This window comes from Pseudonaja textilis, chromosome 13 (assembly GCF_049901715.1).
Source record: "Pseudonaja textilis isolate UNSWEBS1 chromosome 13, rPseTex1.2, whole genome shotgun sequence".
Classification (NCBI taxonomy): domain Eukaryota; kingdom Metazoa; phylum Chordata; class Lepidosauria; order Squamata; family Elapidae; genus Pseudonaja; species Pseudonaja textilis.
In genome coordinates this window covers 20238654-20262001 of record NC_142002.1, presented here as the reverse complement: position 1 = coordinate 20262001, position 23348 = coordinate 20238654, and the positions used below count along the sequence as shown (strand labels likewise).

At 48.0% G+C, this 23348-nt stretch overlaps 1 protein-coding gene across 1 annotated transcript in view; it reads right to left on the bottom strand.

Moving 5' to 3' along the window:
- Window positions 1-15987, bottom strand: part of KLF13 (KLF transcription factor 13) — a 28331-nt gene extending 12344 nt beyond the window's left edge. The window contains exon 1 of the mRNA XM_026709959.2: window positions 14907-15987. Coding sequence (XP_026565744.1) covers window positions 14907-15453 — 547 coding nt within the window. The 5' untranslated portion in view covers window positions 15454-15987. The remainder of the gene's footprint in view (window positions 1-14906) is intronic.
- Between the last annotated feature and the right edge of the window lie 7361 nt (window positions 15988-23348).

Genomic DNA, 23348 nt, shown 5'->3' with positions numbered 1-23348 from the left:
CCTGGAGCTGGAAAGACCTCTTGGAAAAGCAGGCTCGGTTTTTTTCCACAGAAAGTACAAAACCGAAACCTCACCCTTCCTTCCCTCCGGGGCAAAGGGATCAGGTTCTCTCCCTTGCTTTGGCACCTTCGCCCTCCACTGCTCTTCAACGGGCCTCATCCTGGCATCGCCGAGCTTCTCAAAGAATATGGCTGGGAGACCCCAGAAGTTTAGTTTTCCACTGACCGAGGCGTGAGCTCAACTCTGCTGACCAAACTCAACCAAGTGGACTTGCGGCTCTCCTGGACTTGCGGCTCTCCTGGACCTTTTCTGCAACTCTACCTTCTACAATGCTCCAAGTCTGGTCCTTCTTTTAGATCGGGGTGTCCAAACTTGGCAGCTTTAAGGCTTGTGGACTTCAGTTCCCAGAATGGGTGGCTAGGGAATTCTGGGAATTGAAGTCCATGGGCCTTAAAGTCACCAAGGTTGGACACCCCTGTTGCAGATCTTCAGCTAGCTGGGCTTGAACTGAGCAAGCTTTGAACTTCTCAGGACAGCTAATTTCAGAGGTGTAGAAGGATGGTCTTTTATTAAGGTTTCACATTATGGCCTGTCTCCCCTTCCCGCTTCCTTCTTTCTCCCCCTCCTCCCCTCCCTCTCTCCCTTCTTCCTTCCTTTCCTTCCTTCCTTGCTTCCTCCCTTCCTTTTTCCCTTCCTTCCTTCCTTCCTTCCTCTCTCCCTCCCTTCCCTCCCTTCCTTCTTCCTTTCTTTCCTTCCTTCCTTGCTTCCTCCCTTCCTTTTTCCCTTCTCCTCTTCCTTCCTCCCTCCCTCCCTCCCTTCCCTCCCTTCCTTCTTCCTTTCTTCCCTCCCTTCCTTCCATCCCTTCCCTTCCCTTCCTTCTTCCCTCCCTTCTTCCCTCCCTTCTTCCCTTACTTCCTTTCTCACTTCCTTCTTCCTTTCTCTCCTTCCTTCCTTTTTCCTTCCTTCCTTCCTTCCTTCCTTCCTTCCTTCCTTCCTTCCTTTTCCTTCCCTCCCTCCCTCCCTTCTTCCTTCCTTTCTTTCCTTCCTTCCTTCCTTCCTTCCTTCCTTCCTTCCTTCCTTCCTTCCTTCCTTCCTTCCTTCCTTCCTTCCTTCCTTCCATCCATCCTTTCCCTTCCCTTCCCTTCCCTTCCCTTCCCTCCCTTTCACTATAGGCTTCGTTAAAGACCCCCCGCCAAGGAGCCGTAAAGACCCCTGCCATAAGACCCATTCAGGGAGCCTGGCATCTTTGGAGCCACAGCTCCCTCTTCAAGTCTCAACGCATCTCCCCACTGGAGTTGGGGAGAGGTTGGCATTGCTCAGGCATTTTCCAGTAGCTCTGTGTGACACTTTCCACAAGGCTGCTAATGAGAACCAGAAAGGGTGTTCCTGTGCTTTGCGGCAGTCGGTTCCCTGGCTTTAAACATCACAAGGGGGGTAATGGAAAAGTTGTGTAGACAAACAATAAAACCAAAGCAAACTCTTCCTCCTTTATTTTTATGCACAGAGGCCAGGAAAGCAGGAAACGCTGCCAAGGAGGTGAAACCTGAGCATGTCCTCGGCTTATGAGCACAATGGAGCCCAAACTGTCTCCCTGGCTAAGTAAGACCTTTGTTCAGCGGGTTTTACTCCATTTTACAGCCTTCCTTGGCCCTGTTGTTAAGTGAATCAGTTGTTAAATGAGTCACATGGTCATTAAGTGAATCTGCCGCCCCCCCATTGGCTTTTCTTGTCAGAAAGCCCCAAAAAGAGATCACAATGCAACCGTTGTAAATATGGGTTTTGATCACGTGACCGTGGAGGTCGTGCAACGGTTGTAAGTGTGAAAAAACAGCTCTAAGCCACTTTTTAAAGTGCTGCTGTAACTTCAGACGGTCGCTGAGAGAACTGTCGCAACTCGAGGACTCCCTGCATAAAGAACCTGCCAGCAAAGGCGCTGGAGGAGAGCATGCCTTTTCCTTTCCCATGGGCTGACCAAATGGACCGTCGATCGGGGAAACGGCCGAAATGAACCCCCGTCCTGCCAGAGCTGAGCAGGCCCACATGGGGGTCTCTATAAAAATGACCCGGCTATGGATATATATATATATATATATATATATATATATATATATATATATATATATATATATATATATATATATATATATATAAAAATACCACCCTGGGACCTTTGGAGAGGGCATCCGCGAGGCTGCGAATAGTGGGTGCTCGAGGATTCATAGCCAAGTTAATCCGGGCTGTTTCTGAATGCAGGCCACACCTGTGCCTGACTCATCGTGAGCCCACGTGGGTGGATTAGGAAGCCGCCTCTTCTTCCTTGGAGGAGCCGCAGCTGTCAGGGACGAGGAAGCGGCTGCCAACCAACGGTTCCATGCCAACAAAACCACCCAGCAAACAACCGGGAGACCCTGAGAAAGCCACCGGGGTGCCCAGGCTGCGCGTGGCATCTGCGCTTCTGGGCCAAGATCGTCTGAGCAGTGGCACTCCTGTGCAACTAATCACGGAGAGAAGCCATTGGCACCCAGGAGGGATTTCCTGGCAGGAAGACCAATTCACCGGTGGAATGGCTCTTCCCTTCAGACGTTGTGCCTGCGCAAAGTGCGGGTTTGTTGTGCGCGCACAAAGCACCCACACCAAGCCACGCGCCCACTGAACCGGTGGTAAAAAATATTTGAAACGCACCACTGGTTCCCTTCCAATTCTGTTATTCTGAACACTTTCTAGATCCTTGGCCAGCCCATCCGGTCTGGCCAGATTGGACCAGTATACATGACTGAGGACAGACAGTCCCTCAAATAACCCAGTCCCAACTATGGAAGGCTTTAAAGCTGACCACCAGCATCCTGGACGGCAGAAACACCCTGGGAACCAGTACAACTCATAAAGTAGAGTTGCTACACACCCCAGAAATTACAGATTGGCTTGTCCTGATTAAAATGGACCAATAATACAGACCCTCCTGGCCTTGAAAAAAGCCTGAGACTTTGGTTAAGTTCCCCAGACTGAGCCACCGGTGAATTGAGAAGAAACTCACGACCACCATCTCTGAAAATACTAGAAGGCACAATTGAGGAAAGTACAGTAAACTAAGCCGGAGGCCATGTCTTGTTTTGTAAACCATCTCAGATGACTCAGTCAACCAAGATAAACGACCGATGAAGAGAACCGCTAGGCAATATGGTCTTGAGTAACATTCATTTTAGGTCAGAGGTAGGACTTAAAACATCAGGAGTTTGTTGCACAAAGAAATACGTCCTCGGTCTTTTCCAAGAAGAACCTGAGCTCAGTTCCCAGAATTCTCAGCAATAGCCTGTGGACTGGGGAGTTCTGGGAGTTAAGTCCCCAATCTTGAGGGATTGACTTAATGCACCTTCTTCAGCATTTCACTTAGCAGTTCCTGACAGTTTTCCAATGCAAATTCCACGTGCTGGTTTAACTTTTTTAATTCATACCTGGTCAGGAAACTAGATATCCCAGGAAGTGTTTTTCTCTGTATGAATCATGAAGCACAGCTTAAAATAAATAAATAGGTGGAGCTCCCGTTGTATTATTTGGGCTGGCTTTTTTGACCATATCCTATGGACGCCCCTTGATCTTGGTGGAGAACTAGAGCATTTAGCGAAGTAATTCATCTATATTTGAATCTGTAGGTCTTTGTGAGTCATGGCCTATTCTTAAATTGAGAGTGGATTAATCCTATGCCTTAATTAAAATAAGTGTGGCCCTAGGGTGCCTTTTTTCTGATGTTGAAAAAAAAAATAGCAGAAGACAACAAAATCCAGCAGACAAATGATCTCTTTTATTTGTTGAAGGAAAAGTCACTGTCCACCATTTATTTTTATTTCCCTAGGGAAAGTAGCAAACCAGAAATGCATTCCTTGTAAAGAAGAATCCGCCACGCTATTAACTAATTGAAAGAGGTACTGCCCCAATTATTCAACTAAAGATCTGCTTGCTTAATCTACCAGTCAATTTTTTGCAGCCTCTTTTACGTGAGCCATATCTGAAGATGACCGCAGCATTGATCATCTGAGATTCATAACTGTCTTACCATGGCTTCCTCTTACTTTGAGACCCATGTCGAATACATAGAACGCCCCGTTTCATTTTGCTTTTAGTCTCCGAAGTGAAAAGTAGTCCTCATTAGACGCCTGCTTGATCTTCTGATTTAGATGGGTTGAAAACTGGGCATTTGTTTCCCCTTGTAGTAGAGCACAACACAAAGGTGTGGGATAGCTTTAATGAGAGAAGGTTTCTGGGGGTTGCTTCATTGACAGTAGGTCTCTGAAGCCTTCTTCTTGTTAGTCTTGTTTTCTGGTGGCTTCGTGGATAGAAGCCTTGGTCCTGATAAGGAAGTGGTTTCCCATTGTCTTCTTTTGCTGTGTGGTTGTTTGTTTGAATTTAGCTCTCCGTTCTGAGACTTCCAGATGGTTCCCTAGACAAACATTGACTATATCCAAACTTGGTTGACTTCTTCAGGACCAGCCAAAGACTGGTCATAATTTTGCTGAGTTCCAGAAGGATTGACTGGTTTTTTTCTACGTCCTTCTAGCTGCTTCATAATCCTGATGTGGAAAACACACACCAGTTTCTCCTGTGTAACTTTGCATTTCTGACTCTAGAAAGTTGCAGACGACTTCTTTTTAAGAGACAGGCTATGATTGTTGTGTGCATTGACATCACCCTTCGAATGTTTTGCCTCTCTCTGGCACTGAAGCAGGAAATGTAAGACAACCATTATCCTCCAGTAATAGGAAGACACGCTTTCTGCTCAAGTCAAGTGTGCAAATTCAGATAAGGCTGAAGGAGGCTTCTTGGCAATTGAGGCTGGTGGTTTTAAACTATGTTCTGAAGAAGCAGATAAAAAGAAAATGAAGTCTTCTGGTTGCCCTGCTGACTGTGTACTTCTATAGGTTAGGTAGGACCCACAAAACGCCTGGAGCTCCAAGGTGCAAAATCTGTTGCCTCTTGCAGAAATCCCTTTCGCTTCAGAGTAGGTTGTGCAAGAGAAATTTACTCAGGCCTTGTGTTCCACAGTGTTTTCTCCAGAACAATGTGAACTTTTTCTCCCTTTCAGTGTTGAAATAACTTTCTCCCAAGCTCAGCCAACTGCTAACGTGTCCAATTTCTCCCCAAAGCGCAAGTGAATCTCCGAGACACGAACGACTGAAACGACAAGCATTGCAAAACACAGGCTAGATTTATCTGGCCGCTCAGCCTGTACTTAAATAACCCTCACTGTCTGGCTGTCGTCTCACCAGCATACAGTAAGATCATGATCTCACTCAGCCACATGAGCTGCTTCCCAGCGAAAGCCAAAAAGGGCAACCAGTAAACAGCCAAACTAGAGCCATCCGGGGAGCCTCTAAAGAAGGATCTCTGAAGCGCATGCCCTCCGTGTGGGCTGCGGCTTTGGATTCCTGCTATGGCTCCCTCAGCAACATTTCAGATCCAAGCAGTTGTTAATCCAGGATTATTTGGAGGGAAACAGGGGAGGGAAACTCAGGGGCCCACTTGAAGTTATAAAAAAAAAACAGAAAAAGGAATCACGTGTCTTTCTCCGGCGCATTCTAGGGTTCCAGGTTTGGACATGCCCCAGCCGCGCACAGCCAGACAAAACAGGAGTCCAACACATGTGTGCTCAGATGCAAAAAAAAAAAAAAAAAAAAGAAGTTGCTTTTTTGAACGGATCTAAATGAAATGCTTTGTGTTCAACTTTTGTCTAGGAAGAGAGCAGTCGTGCCTCATCCCTCCCCATCCTAAAATGTAGGGCACGCGGGACTAAATAAAGGACGATATTTGTAGCTCAGGATGGAAACGAGGCATCCTTCGTGTTCTCTGAGCCTGGTTGTTTTCCTGCAGAGGTTTCATGGCCCAAACTAGGTAACACCGCTAACCCTAACCCTAGCTCTTAACCCTGATGATGTTACCTAGTTTGGGTAATGAAAGGTCTGCAAAACAAGCTCAGAGGGCACCAAGAGGGACTCCTCATGCGGGACTCATTCATTTCACCTGCTTTAGACTGGAGAGACTCTGCTCTGGGTCTCTTCATTGGGGTCCCAAAGAGTCACAATGGGACAATCATGACGATTAGGAGAGCAATCTAGCTTTGGGATTCTCCACTCGGTAATGTGTGACAGTCCACGATGATCTTTTGCTGAAATTCTACCCAGCATTTCTTCTTTCTCGGAAGAGACCCTCTTCCCTTGAATTTTCTGACTGGTTACAGGTGGTTGGTTGGTTTAATTTGGAACCTGGGAGAAACTGGCGTTGTGTTTTCCCACATTGGGGTTATGGAGTGGCTAGGAAATTCTCTGAGGACCATAGAAGAGACCAGACCATCCTTTGGGAACTCAATAAACTTTTGGCTAGTCTTGATGAAGTCAACCAAGTTTGGATGTCGTCAAACCTGACACATCTCCCTCACCACAAAGAGGTCCAGTATCTCCAACCAAAAAAAAAAGGTGTTCTCCATAGAAGCCCATTTCTACCTGTCAAATTGTGGCCTGAATTGAAGCCCCTTCTGCTTCTTTGAAGACTCCCCTCCAAGAAGGTCTCTCAACCCCAAACATCGTCAAACATCTTCCCTGGAAACTTTGCCGAGAAGAAGCCAAGAGAAAGCAGGTCTATTTCTTTGAATGTTGATTAAAATTTATAATAGTTTCCCTATCCGTCCTTCCCTGCTGACCTAGGGAGAATGTCCAAGGGATCATCAACCCCGTTAGTGTCCTCCTCTCACCTCCAAGACCACCTCTTTCCAAAATCTAAACACTCCAACTTCTGAAGGACCCCTAAGAAGACGTCTCCTTTCATCGTGTCCTCTGTTGCTTCAGCTGGATAACGGAAGAGTCAAAACCCCACCTATCAGGAGCACACCAGGCTGAAGAAGGCGAGGCCAGAGATTATTTTGGGAAACCTATTTGATCGTGGGGACTCTCCAGAGACCGCGAAGCAGGATTAAAGCAGCAGCAGCAGCTGAAGAAATTTTTTTTTTTACAGGCTGGCTAAAAAGGGAGCAATTAAATACGTGATTCCCTTCCCTGATTCAAAAGCAATTTGACCCAGCAATAGAGGCCTGGAATCTACTGGCTTCAATAGATCTGATATTGATACGGTGCAGGATAAGTTCCCGATCAGACAGAATTTTTAAAAAACTGCTTGCTGATATTCCTGCAATTGCATTTGGCTGCCACAAACCCGTTTGGAAAGCATTCTTCCTTCCCTAACGTAGGATTTGGAGCAAAATCGCTAAGATCCACAACTACCTTCCAATTCCAGGGAGCTGGGCATATCTGCTTCAACCAGCTTTCTGGATAAATGCATATTGTTGTTGTTTTTTAAAAAAGATTGCATGAAGATAGCATGCATAAGTGCACCAACGTGCCTACTGTCCCTGTCCTATTGTTTCTTTTTTATTAGTATCTATTACATGCATTCATAACCATGCTCATCCTTATACCTGTTATCTAACGCTTGCTTGACAAAGGAATAAATAAATAAGTAAATAAATAAATATCGGGCGTAGGTTGTGCCTTCTCGGTTCTCTCTTCGAAGGAGCAGGACAAAACCTCCTGTCTCCAATGTGAGCCTGATATGTTAACAAGGCTAATTAGTCCCTTGGCACTCCTTTGCCATTATCTCCAGCAAATGTTGCCAAGGAACTCATAACTGGGGGCTGTTGGCCTCCGCACTACAGTAAAGAAAGTGGAATTGAGGGGATTGGACAAAGAGAAGGCTGAGGACAGAAAAGGCTCTTAACGCTTTCTCTTTTGTCTCCGGCCAATTCATCACAATGAGAATTATAGCTCAACGCAATTAAGACCCGAGACCACACCAGACCTGCACGCTGGGTGTCCAGATTCCAACGGAAGGCCTGTTTATAAGCGCGTACCTCAAGATACAAAATGTGAACGTAACCAACAGGTTTTCAAAACAGAGTCGGTGAAGGGGCGCAGATTAATGGCGAGTGCCAACTTTGAATGTTTCTGGCAACATCCAACCTCCTTGATAGGTAGCACAGTTAAAGACACCCTGTTGACCAGGAGTTCTGGAAATTGAAAGTGTTTGGCACGTTTCTTGGATTAGAGCAAGGGGCAGGCGCTTTGGGGAAGACCAGGTGCCCAAAAAGACATAAAAGTCATTTAAAAAAAAAATCAAACAAGGACGTTGAAACATCAGAAAACATGGCTATTTTTGCGACATTTTGGTTTATTTTTGGTTTATGTTGAAATCATGTTGGGGTCTGAAGAAACTACCCAACACTGTTTCCAGGTGTCAAGGCACAAACAGGTCCAAATAGTTGTTGATTCCTTGGACATCATTTAGATACTTTAAGGTTTAAGCTATGGTCTTCTGCTTTGTGTAGATGATGTCCATGGGTTGAAGGGCCCTACTCCATTCCAGGGGTTTATCCTTTACATCAGGGATCTCCAATTTTGGCAACTTTAAGACTTGTGGATTTCAACTCCCAGAATTCTTCATAGGAGTTGAAGTCCACAAGTCTTAAAATTGTCAAAATTGGAGAGCCCTGCTCTACATAGTAAGAGAGATATGAGGGGAAAGCTATCGTGTTACTTCGTGTTGATTCTGTTCCCCCTCTTTGCATGTTGCAGTAACCAACTTCTAGTGTTCTTGAGGTGGGCAAATGTTTGTCAAACATAGATTGGGGCAGTGAAAACCAAATATGTCTTTTATCTTCTCCCAGCTGTTCAAGGAAAACACGCTCGTTTGAGGAATGGTAGCTTTCTGTGCCAAAAAGTTATTTTTTTTGCTGAGTGTTGACATTTCTGAATCTAATGAGCTAGCCCTTTCCTCCTCACTATTCCATTTATAAGCAAGGAAGAAGAAAACTTTAATAATCCTTAGTGAAGATCTCTTTTCTGTGTCCCTCAGATCTGAGCCCAGGGAAGGCAAGTATTCATTTAGTCCAGGGTCCAATCTGGACTCCTTGGAGCTAGGCCAGAAAGTCCCAAAACCGTGGGGTCCCTGGTGCTCTCTGAGCTTCATGGTTTCCTTACAGATGTTTTGTTACCGTACCTGGTAACGTCTTGTAACCTAGATGGGTAATGAAACACCTGCAAGCACCAAGTGACCCCATGCAGTTCAAGCCGGAGTTATAAATGTTCTCTTGAACTGGTTCCAGGTATGGGCTTTCAAACGCTTCACAGGCAGCATGGAAATGGGAGCTGCCACTGATGGTGTTACCTAGACAGGTAATGAAACGTTTGCAAGCCAACAACCAAGCTCAGAGCTATGGTGGGAAGCAAGGCACACTCACTAGCACTGATGATGTTACCTAGTCGAGTCATGAAATGCCTCCAAGAAAACAGTCAAACTCAGAGAGCACCAAAGACCCCACAATCCTCCTCCTCTCTACTAACCCCACTGTCTTCTTTCACTGAAGGTGTTCCTTCGTTAGATAATGAAACATCTGGAAGAAAACCACCAAGCTCAGAGACCAACCAGGACCCCATAGCCCCCTCACCTCTCCTCCCAAGCCCCATCCCTTCTAGCCCTGACGATGTTCCCTAGTTGGGTCATGAAACATCTTCAGGAAAACCACCAAGCTCAGGAAGCAACCAGGACCTCCCCCAAGTCAACTCTGGGCTCCATGGAATTCTCCTCCATGGAGTTCTCCAAACACCTGTCGCTCCTGCCTCCGTTCCAGCTGGCCGCAACCCACTGGATTGGCCTTCCTGGGAGCGGATGCTTCTTTCTTCACTCCCACTCACCGCTCGGCTTCTCCTAATCCCACTGAATGGCTTCCAGCAACCCTTGGCGGCATCCCTGCCAACGCAGGTACAGGAGCGAGGGGAATCTGAGGGCTGGTGGGCGGACCAAAAAACCACTCCTAAAATGTCCTTAATTCCTGCCTGCTCTGGTGACTTATAATGTCCCAGGATGGAATCGTATTTTGGCTCTCGTGCATGTCCACCTGCAAAACAACAGGCTGAAGAGGGAGGAACAGCCGATTCTTTGCAGGGAGAATTTGGTTGCTCCCTTAGACCACTTCCCGCTATCTCTCCCTCTCTCTCCCTCCCTCTCTCCCTCCCTCCCTCTCCCTCTCCCTCTCTCTCTCTCTCACTCTCCCCCTCCCTCTCTCTCTCTCTCTCACTCTCCCCCTCCCTCTCTCTCTCCCTCCCTCTCTCTCTCTCCCTCTCTTTCCCTCCCTCCTTCCCTCTCTCTCCCTCTCCCTCTCCCTCCCTCTCTTTCCCTCCCTCTCTCTCTCTCCCTCTCTCTCTCCCTCCCTCCCTCTCTCTCTCTCTCTCCCTCTCCCTCCCTCCCTCTCCTTGTAGACTTGACGTCTTCTGCATTTCAACTCCCAGAGTTCCCCAGCATGAATTCTGGGAGTTGAAATCCGCAAACCTTCAAGTTACCAAGCTTGGACACCCATTGTCTTAAATGTTCCGTGGACATCTTCTCAACAGGATAGACACCAAAATCTGCTAAAACTAACCACCGCAATTGTACGCCCAGCAAATCTGCTTTGAACGTGCATACATTATTGAGAATAAAAACAGGGGCGAATAGTTATCAAAAGCCCACTTTGAAGATTTTATCAAGGACCCCAGATCTACAGGGTGACATATTATTCTCTCTGTAAAACGAGGAATGTGTTTTTTTTTCTTGCAAATGAAAGCTGAACTTGTGCAAGCTTTATGATTTTTTTAAAAATTATTATTCTGTTCGCTCTCTGTGCCCCTTGATACTTTCAAGAGAGTTTCATTTTCATTTTCCTATGATCTGTTCTTTTCTTTTCTTCTGCTTTTCATATGTGGTTTAGGTTTCTTTGTTCTTGTTGCGACAAAATAATTTTGCGAGCACCAAAATCGGAGAGAAACGAAAAGTGGGTGGAGAGGAAGTCGACCTGTCTAGCAAGTAGAAGGTCTGTCTTCCAGGTCCGTCTGGCCATCCTCCATCGTTCTATGAGCCCTCTTTCTACACCCCAGGAGATCCTCTTCGTTTTCTAACTGGCTGTTAAAACGCAGCACCCGCCCTGCGTCTATTCCGTACTTTGCTCACATGTGGACGGAAAGACAGTAGAGAAGAATAATGGAATAACAGAGTTGGAAGGGACCTTGGAGGTCTTCTAGTCCAGCCCCCTCCTCAAGCAGGAGACCCCACACCATTTCAGACAAGTGGCTGTCCAGCCTTTTCTTGAAGGCCTCCAGTGATGGAGCTCCCACAACTTCTGAAGGCAACTTCTGTTCCGTAGTGAGAATGGTGACTGTTCTCACAGTCAGGAAATTCCTCCTTAGTTCTAATTGCTTCTCTCCTTGATTAGTTTCCATCTGTTGCTTCTTCTCCTGCCTTTAGGTGCTTTGGAAAATAGGTTGCCCCCCCCTCCTCTCTGTGGAAGACCCTCAAATCCTGGAAGACTTCAATCATGTCCACCACCACTCGGTTCCTTCTCTTCCCTAGACTAGCCAGGCCCACTTTCTGCAACCATTCTTCATATGCTTTAGCCTCCAGTCCCTTAATCATCTTGGTTGCTCTTCTCTGCACTCTTTCTAGAGTCTCAGCAACATTTTTGGATCGTGGTGACCAAAACTGGTCTATCTCTTGATTCTACCCCTCTGTTGATGCAGCCTGCAGTTGCATGGGCTGCAGCACACACAAAGTCAGGGAAGGAATTCAGGGAGAACTGCAGGTGCCTATTTCAAAAACCTTAGAACAAATCTTGGGTTAAGTCAATATTTGTGCCCTTATTACATCATCACTAAGTGCATTTGGGGACACCTCCAGGACGTGGCCTGGATTCACGCAAAACCATGCAACTTCCCGAAGGAACAAGGCTCAGGTTGATGTTGGAAGGAAGCCTGCAAGTTTTCTCAAAACATGTCGTTCTCAAAGAGGAATTCAGTTAGAATCTAGCCGGTCCTAACCAGACTTCGGTTTTAGGAGAAAAGTTGTCATTTTTTGTTTTGTTTCGCATAGTGTCACTTTGTTTACAGTCCCACAGATTCTGTAATTTAATACAGCAGAAAGTTGCTTAGGAAACAACACTCTCTACTCATGATGGACCACACTGAAATGTCATAATATGAAAGCAAGAAAGAAAGCAAGAAAAGGAGGAGGAGGAGGAGGAGGAGGAGGAGGAGGGCAGAAGATGAAGAGGAAGAGGAGAAGGAGGAGGAGGAGGAGAAATGTTGATTGATAGAATTGTAGTTTTAATTTCCCCCTATATATCCTCCTCTGATTGTACCTGTCTCTTTATTTACACAGTCATAGATTTTCTGTACTTTCTATACCTGTTTTCCACCCCTCTGGGATTTATGGCATTCCATGTCCAAAACCTGATATTGTTTGTTAATCATAATTGCATTCCAAAAAAACCCCCACCCCAAACCAGAGATTTTAAATACCTCTTCCAATGCTGATTCTGCTCAACGTTGTATGTTTACATTTTAACTAAAATGGTTGAATCGCCGAGCACTCTTCAAACTTGCGGAGCCTAAGCGAGTTTCAAATATGTCGACTGAATGAAAATGAAAACCTTGCTTAAATAAATAGCGGCATTCTTTCGGGGAAGTCTCCCTTGTAGGAAGAGCTCCGTTTGGAAGGTGAATGGCTGGATAGCGGCCGACGCCCGTGAAGGTGAGGGTGCCCTTTCCTTCGCCTTTTCCCCCTGCTCATTCTTTGCCCTTGGACTGCAAAGCCAACCCAACCACATCTGGTTGAGCTCCCCACCAAGGAGCCAAGGGCAAGGCCCACCTCTTCCCAATGCCAGTCGCCGAGAGAAGAAGGTGGCAAACAGCCAGTGACCCCGTTTGACTTTCGTGTCTCCAACTGGCTCCTGAATGACGTGGACCGGTTGGGCCCGACCCTCCCTCTCCTCTCCCCCCCCACCCCCGGGGCACCAGCTGCCAAGCTCTCCTCCTTCCCCCGCCCAACGCCCCCCCCTTCAACTGCTTCTCTATCCAGCCGGGTTTACGAGCTTCAACCCCCTTTGTCTCCCGGGTCTAAAAGGAAGCAAAAGAGACGAAGTTCAGGCAGGAGAAGAAGAAGAAGAAGAAGAAGAAGAAGAAGAAGAAGAAGAAGAAGAAGAAGAAGAAGAAGAAGAAGAAGAAGAAGAAGAAGAAGAAGAAGAAGAAGAAGAAGAAGAAGAAGAAGAAGAAGAAGAAGAAGAAGAAGAAGAAGAAGAAGAAGAAGGAGGAGGAGGAGGAGGAGGCGTGATTTGAGGACAGTCTGCCAAGTCGGAGTGGCGAAGGAGGGAGGGACGGGTGAACTTCCTTCCACATGAAAGCTACGGTTAGGGAGGGTGATGAAAACACAATGCAAACAAGAAAAACAACCCTTCCTGGAAAGTGGCACCACCGTTCAGCCCGGCCAGCGTCATTCAGTGTAAGAGCCAGGCAGCCTGGCTGGAAAGAACTCTCGGCTTTTGGACAGGGTGGGTTTTTAAAAATAAAAATAAAAACCACATACATAGCCTAGAGAAGGCTCCTTGCGAGGAAATGCCCCCCAAGGGTAGCCTTGATTTACAGGGGTAGGTTAGATTCTACAGGATCTCTCTGCAGGATCCAGTCAATCGAGAAGGGACCGGAGAGCGGAGAAAGTCCTATTTGGAGACAGTGGCCTTCTTTTAGCAAAAGAGGGAGAGAGAAGAAAGAGAGAGAGAGAGAGAGAAGATAGAGAGAAAGAAAGAAAGAAAGAGAGAGAGAAGAAAGAAAGAAAGAAAGAGAGAGAGAAAGAAAGAAAGAGCAAGAGAGAAAGAAAAAGAAAGAAAGAAAGAAAGAAAGAAAGAAAGAAAGAAAGAAAGAAAGAAAGAAAGGAGGGAGGGAGAGAGGGAGTGGGAGGGAAGATGAAAGAGGAAGAAACGAAAGAAGATGAGAAAGGGAGAAAGGAGGGAAGAAAGACAGAATGATAAAGAGAAGATAAAAAGGGAAGGAAGGAAGGAAGGAAGGAAGGAAGGAAGGAAGACACAATTAAGCAGAGCAGAGGGGACAGAAAACACACACCCCATGGAACCTAATTCCTTATCCCAATAGAAGTATCTCTGCTAAACCCACAGAAAGGCCAGAGACCAACTTCTGACTGGGTGGCGTCCCATAATAGGTGAAGGAGGTGTTTTCCCGCTCCTCGTTACCCAACTCCTTGGGTGGCAGCCCCTGAATTATGCAAAGTTATTCCACCAAATAACCGACGTGAACGGACCAAGGTCGTGTCCACGGGAGGCACAGACTGAAAAGCAGCCGCCGCTTCTCAGCAGGGGCAAAACTACGGAGAGACTTGGAGCTTCCCGGCATCCCAACTTCCACCTTCCTGATTGGAATGAATGTAGGGAGAAGAAGCCCCCATCCTGGGTTAACGAGGAACGAGGGAGCCGCCCCCTTGACCTTTTCTAGCATTAAAACTGAGTCCATAACAGGGTTCTGGAAGGTTCCCCCCTCTCCCCACAACGAGACTGTACAGTATCCAGCAAGGAGGAGGAAGGGAGAAAAAGTTGGGATTACGCTCTCAAAGGGTACAACAGGGAACCTCAGGCTACCAAGAGTTAGGTGGGTAATACTCCAAGCCTTAAACTGCCCCGTGCACGCTGCTATCTCTCACACACGAAAAACCAGGCGCTAGCAACTTCAGAAAGAACTGCTCTGCTGGGCCAGAGGGCCAGAAGAAGGTCTTGAACTGGCCATCAGGTGAGAACCTGGCAAGAGGAAGAAGGAGGGAGAAGAAAGGGGGAAAAAAAACAGTGGGACAGGTAGCAATTCCCCACCGGCATCCATTAACAATGGGTTGAGGAACGGCAACCCCAGCAGTGAGATCTACGGAAGCCTCAAGTTCTCAGGGGCTTTTTCCTCAACCTCTCTGGGCTTCAGTTTTGGAAGTCTGAAGTCCAGAGATCCATCAGTTCCTCCTCCTTCTCCACCACCGCCTCCACCACCACGACCAAGCAGAGAACTCACCTGTGTGGGTCCTCAGGTGAGCTTTCAGATGAGAAGACTTGCCGTAAACCTTTTCGCACCCCACGTAGTGGCATTTGTGCTTTTTCTGAGGTAATTCGGGGTCAAGCTGGCACCTTCCTCTCCTGCTCCTTTGTTTCGGGCTGGGCTGGTTGATGGCCGCCAAGTTGGTAGGTGTGGCTGCTCTTTCTCCTCCACAGTTGCTGGCTGGCAAGACACGGTCTCGGCTGAGCGTTCCTTGCAAGAGGGGAGCTCTGGCTTCCTCCTTGGGCTCCATCCTCTGGACCTTCTCCAGCTGAAGCGAGGAAGACTTGGGAAGGTGTCGGTTTAAGTCAGCCAAAATGCTGGCCACGGCATACACCGAGGTGCCCCCTCCGTGGTCTCTTCCCGCCTCCTTCCCTTCAGGTTTCTCCTTGGAAGTCAAGTCTGTGAGAGGGGAAGCCACCCCAACAGGGGGAGGAGGTCTTGGTCCTTCAGCAGGACCATGGATGATCGCCCGGCTGGACATGGAGACAAGGCACTCGGCGGCAAAGTAGGCAGCGGTGGCCATTTCCCACACCTCTTGGGTGTGTGTGTGTGTGTGTGTGCACAAATCCACTCTGTCCACGAACCAACAAACAAAACCACCTCCAGACGCTCGGCAGGGGTATCTTCCTTGCAGGAGAGAAGAGAGCAGGTTTCACAAGGAAGACTCCGTGGGCAAAAGGCACGCCCCGCTGCCCTCTTTCTCAAGAGGAAAGGCTCCCAGGGAAAACATCAGGACAGGCAAACCCCCTGCAGAACAGCTGGCCACTGGAAGCAAACCGTCCCCATCGCGAGCTTGCCGCACCTCCGGCCTCTCTCCCTTTGCATGCTGGCGGCAGAAGTGAGCCAGCCTGTTAGAGCTCCTTCAAACCCCCCTGGGGGTGTGGCTCTGCCAAACATCTGGCCGTGATGTCACCACGGAGAGAGGCTGCATCCTGGGCCGATCAGGTTCGCGGAGGCTCTGCCTGCCCCGGAGGCAGAGGAGCTGCCAGGGAAGAGATCCAGCCGCCGAGTGGCACAGCAGAGGGCAGCCACCCGGCGAGTTTGACTTTGGCAGGAGACGGAGAAGCAAGTCAAATGAAAGGAAGGAGCGGATTGGCTCGGGCCAAGCCAATCACAGCTGCAGGATTCCCCATTTCTACATTTCCCTAGGTGAGGAAGGCTTTTTCCTGCCGGACCCGAAGGAGGGCCAGAAATCCAAGGAGGCTCTTCGCCTTGCATTTAACTCAAGATCAAAGTGACATTTCCTTCTGGCTGCAACGGTGCAAAGCTGGAGTTGGCCAGCGGGCAAAGAGGTCTCTATTAAGGCACCCCCCCCGCCGCCCCCAAGGATCCCCCAATCCAGCACTCTCTGCCCAGACTGGATGCCCTTTCCCATCGCTCCCAGCCAACTCAGGAAAGGCCACCCTCTGTTTTATGGACCGATGGTCAAATTCAAGGCAAGGCGGTCAACTTTCACCAAGAGAGGAGAGGTTTTCGAGGTCTACACCTCCAGCTTGTATCTGAGTCCAGATCTGAAATGCAAAAGTGACCCTCACAATTTAGGAATGGCTCATCATCAACTGGGGGGTGGGGAAAGGGACCCCCCCCCGTAGGACTGGGGAAGCAAAGCCATAAAATATCTGACGGAGCTTTGCTCTGGAACCATGTAAACCTGTCCACTTCCCCCATTCCCCAAAACTGCTGCTGAGTTTTCGGTGGTTCATTGCAGACGTTCCTTCCGTTCCATTTCACGGCTTCAGAAGTTCATTCCAGCAGTTCATCACTGGAGGCTTTTAAGAAGAGACTGGACTGCCCACTTGTCTCAAATGGCCGAGGGCAAAGGTCCCCCAAACTTGGCAACTTTAATATTTGTGGACTTCAACTTCTAGAATTCTGGGACTTCTCAGGTGTAACGCCTGGTCCGGAGCATCCCTTCCTCAACCCATCCCTTCCCTCCTTTTCTGCTGACCGCGACTTTACGGCCGTTGACTCTCCAGGCGTGGGGTTGGTAAACGTGGTGCAGCAGATGCCAGCTAATTGCCAGCACTCGTTCTGCAGCTGCCATGGGGCTGAACCGGCCAGCTGGGGCAGAGCCTGGACATGCATCTGGACTCTGGCATTGGCTGACAGCACCCCCCTTCCGCCCCGAAACAATGCTCCCATTGTTTGGGGCCAGAGAAGGCAAACACCCCTGTGCTCTGCTCAAAGGTTAATACTTCGGAAATTATCCCTGGCTGTGCCCATGTCAATCAAAGCCACTGAAATGAGCAATAATGTCATGGCTCTATCTTTTCTCCCCGCCCCCCCTTAACACAGTCCCCTCCCTCTTATTTTTCAGGGTGATAAATTGCTTTGCAGAGCAAATGGGATTCTGTCGTCGTCCCCCCCCGTTGCAACTCAACAGCCAATCCTATTATTTCATCGAGGGCTCCAGAAAAACAAAGAATTAACCTGCAGCTGCAGCTGAAGCGCCAGGCGCCATCCGCACATGCATCTCAGTTGTGGGTTTCTCCCCTTTCCCCTACCCGCCCGTAGCTCCCTTTGCTTCATGTCGTGGTCTGATGTCGTGGTCTGAACACAAGAGTTGCAATTGATGTCAACGTGAGGAGGGCATCTCGGCGTCCAGAGACAGATGTGTTTTGAACCTTGGCGACTGCAAGACTTGTGGACGTCAACACCCAAAGTTCCTCAGCCAGAGTTGAGGTCCACAAGTCTTAAAGTTGCCGAGTGCTTTAAAACACTTGTTGCCTTTTGTGATTAGCCTGCTCCACTTGCCATGGAATTCGTGGACCTGCCTGATGTGTTAAGCTCCCATTTGATCATTTGGCTGAATTTGGAGAAAGAGGAGGAACCAGGGGGGTGGCCTTCAACATATTGCTATTTGCAGCAACTCCCTTTCAAGTTAGAATCCCATGATATTATATGCAACATGGACATGGGTTTTTTTTTTTATTGCATGCCTACAAAATCGTTATGCCCGGCGTGACCATGTTTGCAATACTGCAGCAGATGTGACTTGGCAATACGACATTCCTGTTCACACAATGACCTAGCTTGGCAGCCCTTCCTTGGATTCCTGATTCATTTGCAAAAATGAAAAACTCTACCTGTAGTACATGGATCATGGAACAAATCAAGGTTCTTATTTGGGGTACAGGTGAGCAGGCTTATCTTGGAAAAGGTCTCTCTGGGTGATCACTATGTGTTGATGTTGACTTGATGTCAACGGGTCTGTCTACGGGGTGTCACCTATCTGGAGACACCTCTTCCTTTTGGTGATGCTTTGTCTGTCATCCCTCTGGACTGGAAGACTTGGTCATGTTGGAAGATCAAGAAGAGCTCTAGAAGCAGAACTTGAGCACATCCATGCAATCTCCCCGCCTTGGTGCCACATCCATCCTGCCGAATCCTGTTGCCCAAGAAGGAACCAGACTTGAGGACTGGCATCAGACTGGCCCCCTTTTCTCCTGAAAAAAAAAAAAAAAACAAACAGAAGATAAAACCCTTCAGAAGAGCAATGGCGTCCAATAAGTGTAATTAAATCCTTCCCCAAGCAAGAGCGTTGGAGAACAGCAAATAAATATCCAGCCACAGGAATGAGGGGAGCTGGGAGAGACGTGGGCATGGATGGCGTCAGAAAATCATAGCATTGCCACCAGCCCCGCCTCGTATAATTTGCAGACCTGGGTTAGAAAGCCAGCGCTGAATGGAGACGTCGCCTTGGAAGGGAGCAAAAGCGGGCAGGTTTTCTGACAGGCAGCTGAGAATCGGGACACAAAGACTTGCTAAGCCGTCCTCCATCCCTCACCTCCTCCCGTGCCACCTAAACAGCCCCAGGACCATCTGCGCAGCCCTGGCCAAAGCCCCCAGGAACAAGGTGCCCATTGTACTCCGACGCAAGGAATACCTGGGTGTATTTCAACAGTGGGAGGTTTTCTGTGGTAAGGTGCAATTAGAGGCAACGTGCGCAGCTCAGATCAAAGAGGACGACGAGGGTTCTGGGAGGCTGAAGGAGCTGGATTTTGCCCATTTAAAATCGTTTCAGGGCCCCGTTCAATTTCACTCTTCGTTATTGTCTTCGGAGCCGCATCCGAGAGGGCCTAGTCCTTAATTTAAGGCTGTTTATTCGCTTAGATGGCTAGTCTGCCCTGCCCCTAGGACGAAGTATATAGAAAAGCACGGCACATCAGCAGTGGTGGAATTCAATTTTTTTTTACAACCGGTTCTGTGGGTGTGGCTTGATGGGTGTGGCTTGGTAGGCGTGGCTGGGGAAGGTTACTGTAAAATCTCCATTCCCTCCCCACCCCACTAACCTGCTTTCCAGCTCCGTTCTCCTCTGCAGGGCAACGAAAGAAGACCCAACCGATCAGCTGGGACTCAATGGGAGGCGGAGAAGAGATGGGGTTGGCAGGGCCAGTAGGAGGTAGGATTGGCCGGTTCTCCGAACTACTCAAAATTTCCACCTACTGGTTCTCTAGAACTGGCCAAAACCTGCTGAATACCACCTCTGCACATAGAGAGATAATCGGAGATAATCTAACGATAAATGGAAAAGCCAGTTAGGATATGAATTCAAGGAGCAAATTAGAGCTCAACACATGGAAAGATGGATGACAGAGCTAACAAGGAGCCCAGCCCCCCCACCCCCCGTGGCCCATCCTTGAAGGTCAGAGATCACCATGGGGCAAAATAACCATGGAACTCCTAGGAGAAGGTGCCCAAGCCATCCAACACCTGAAAACAGGCCCCTTCCTTATGGCTGTCCAGATTTTTATTTGGTACCTCTGGATCTTGACTTCTTGACCAACTGGGCTCCCGGCTGTCCAGGTGGACAAGAAGTCCAGAACTATAAAAGTCTGGAGATCTTAGGTGGTCTGTTCTCAGAACACAAATCAGGTATCCAAATCAGGTTCCAAAGGACCGTATTTTTGGTCAAAATGTAACCAGACAAACTTTGGGATCAGATAAATTGTACCTGATCACCTGTTCAGTCTTATTGATCCGGTTGCCCCTGCTCTTTGATCGTGGCACCCAGATGGTCAACTAGCGGTGATACCAACAGGTATGTCTCCACAGTAGTTGCTGGATCTCCTAAAAAAAAACCTCCCTCTGCCCATGTCACATCCTCACAGATCCACGGGCTTGAGTTGCAGAACGTGCAAAACAACCTTCTCTTTGTCACTGGTACAAGCGTGAAGAGCATCCCACGCAACACCTTACACAAGCTGTGCAATGTCTAAGAAGAGAGGGTGATCCAGTACTGGAGGTTTTTAAGAAGAGACCGGACAACCATTTGACCGGCATGGGGTAATGTTTTCTACTTGGGATCAAAATCAACCATTCGGGTGTTCAGACTGGAGAGACGTGAACAATATATAAGAGCTTTATGACGAAGCTTTTGCCAAAGGGAATTCTTCCCAGGAAGCCTGGGGTTTATGTACAGGTTCAAATATACAGTCTCTGCCCCTTTCCTGGGTTCACAATCTATCCAACTACGTAAACAGCTACACAACACCCCTATTATTATTGTAAGGGTAACATCTGTTTCTTTGTCCTGTTTTTCTCTTGGTGAATACCTAGATTTCTCTAGTAATTCTTACATATTCTTGCATATCACACTACTTGAGCAGGGAGTTGGACTAGATGACCTCCAGGGTCCCTTCCAACTCTGTTATTCTGTATTCCGCTTGGACCGGTGTGGTCCGTAGGGAGATTTAATTTTTCACCATTTCTGATTCAAGCATCCATTGCTTCATATACCAACCCATTGTTTCAGCTCGTCGCTCATTTTTTTAAACAAAAAATATGCTGAATGGAGGCAGTTATGTGAATTCTGGCTTTCATCCACTTTGTTAGCAATTCATAAGTCTTGACTTTCATTCCGAATTTGCTCTTGGCTCTGCAGCAAGTAGGCCCCTCCGAGGTCTGCCATCTCAGGAACTGGGCTTGCAACAAGCTTCCATTTGCTCTTCTGGATTAGCCTCTGCACATTTTTATTTTATTTTTATTTTTTTGGCAACCCCGATTTTATGGGTGTGCTTGCCAGAGGCATAAAAGCACACGTGTGTACGAAGGGCCTTCCCCCTCCCCCCCAAAATACGTGTGGGTTGTGTCCTTCTGTGTTCTGGAAGCTGCTGTCGGCCGCCCCCTTGACACCTGTTCAAGGGCCCCTCCTGAATTTTTCAGAAAAGATCATAAGGCTTTGAGTTGGAAAGGCTGGGGGTGTGCAGAGCTTCCAAGATCTGAGCAGATCGACTTTATTGCGGCCATAAATCTTTGTGAGAAAGAACTTTCCAGACTCTGAGAAGGTTATGCCAAGGTTATTCCCCTGCTGAGATCCCAGAACATCATCAGGATGTGTCTTACAACAGTGACCCCCAACCTTTTTGGCACCAGGGACCATTTTATGGAAGACACAACATTTTCCCGTGGACCAGGAGGAGGGGGAAGGAGGAGAAGCTTGCCACCTAGTTCCTACACACGAGCATTTTACACTAGGGTTGGCTCACCCGCCACTGACCTCCAGTTGTGTCGCCTGGTTGCTAACAGGCCACGGACCAGTACCAGTGCTGTGTAATGGACCGTGGCATCAGTCTGTGGCCTGAGGGTTGCGGACCCCCTGTCTTACAAGGTCCAAAATTCCCAACCAACGTGGATCTGATTGTGTGTTTTGGAAATCCTCGCTAACTTCTTTACGAGACCAGTTGGAACAGGAATTCTTGAGATTTGGATGCCTGGGGCATTTCCATGAGATTGGGATGTCCAACTTTGGCAAATGTAAGACTTGTGGACTTCAACTCCCAGAAACTTTCAGACTTGTGGACTCCAACTCCCAGAATTCTGAGGTTGAAGTCCACGGGTCTTAAAGTTGCCAAGGATGGACACCCCTGCATTTTAGGTTGGTTGGAGCTTTAGCTTTATCCTGTATTTATCATTACTCCTCAGAGAAGAGAGAGAGAGAGAGAGAGAGAATGTGAGAGAGAGAAAGAGAGAGAATGAGACGGAGAGAGAATGAGCGGAAGAGAATGAGAGAGAGAATGAGACAGGGAGGGAGGGAGAGAGAGAGAAAGAGAGAGAATGAGACACACATACACACAGAAAATGAGAGAGAGAGAGAATGAGAATCAGAGAATGAGAATCAGAGAGAGAATGAGAGAGAGAGAGAATAAGAGAGAGAGAGGGACAGAGAGAGAGAGAGAGAGACAGACAGACAGAGAATGAGAGAGAGAATGAGAGAATGAGAGAGGGAGGGAGGGAGGGAGAGAAAGAGAGAGAATGAGACAGAGAGAGAATGAGCGAAAGAGAGAGAATGAGAGAGGGAGGGAGAGAGAGAAAAAGAGAAAAGAGAGAGAAAGAGAGAATGAGACACACATACACACAGAAAATGAGAGAGAGAGAGAATGAGAATGACAGAGAGAGAATGGGAGAGGGAGGGACAGAGAGAGAGAGAGAGAGAAAAGAGAGAGAAAAGAGAGAGAATGAGACATACATACACAGAGAAAATGAGAGAGAGAGAGAGAGAGAGAACGAGAGCAGGGGGGAGGGAGGTTCCTGGCATTGTGGTTATCTACAGGATTGAGCAATATTTCTTTTCCCAGCATAAATGCTCAACTTTTCCTTTCCCTATTAACGCCGAAAGAGGTGGGGTTACATCATTAGTCCGGCTGCGAAACCACCTCTCACTTCTGAAGCTTTCGCAAGGACATTCGAGCTGGACGGTTGACTGCCAGCTGCTCCAAATAAGAGCCCGGAGAAAGTCCCTAGCCCCGGTTCGGAGCATGGCCGGGATCCCCACCCCGCGTGCACCCCTCCAAAATGAAAGCCCCCAAAAAAAATATGGCTCGGAGCTTGCAAGAAGCTTGAAGTTGGGGCTAAAGACCCCTTGAGTTCTCCCTCTCTCTCTCTCTCTCTCCCCCCCTCTCTCTCTCTCTCTCTCTCTCTCTCCCTCTCTCTCTCTCTCTCTCTCTCCCTCTCTCCCTCTCTCTCTGGGCCTATCCTGGTTGAACCCAGTTTGTTTCTCAATGTTGATTGTTCACTGGGAATATTCGGACTGCCTGCCTGGACATACTTGGACCACAAACACAAGTAGACTTTGGGGTTTTGCTCCTTGTTTAGCCTGATACACCTCAGTGACATGGAATCTTTAGGGTCAGAAAAAAATCCCATCCTTGAGAGACACCTTTGAATCCGTGTGGCTGTGACGGGCAGGAAGTCCAACTCATTTTACCCCCTCGGTGTGTGCCATTTGCACAGGGTAGTAATCCCAGGGCGTCTCACCTGGCGGTTGGGCCACCAGCCTGCTGTGAGATAGAAAGCCGTGTTCTGACCCAGGCTTCGTCAAACTTCATAATACACAAACTGAATTTAAAAGTAAACCCTTTCTAATGCGCCGCTGGGAATGACTTGCATTCCCAGCCAAAAACTCATTAGACAGAGTTC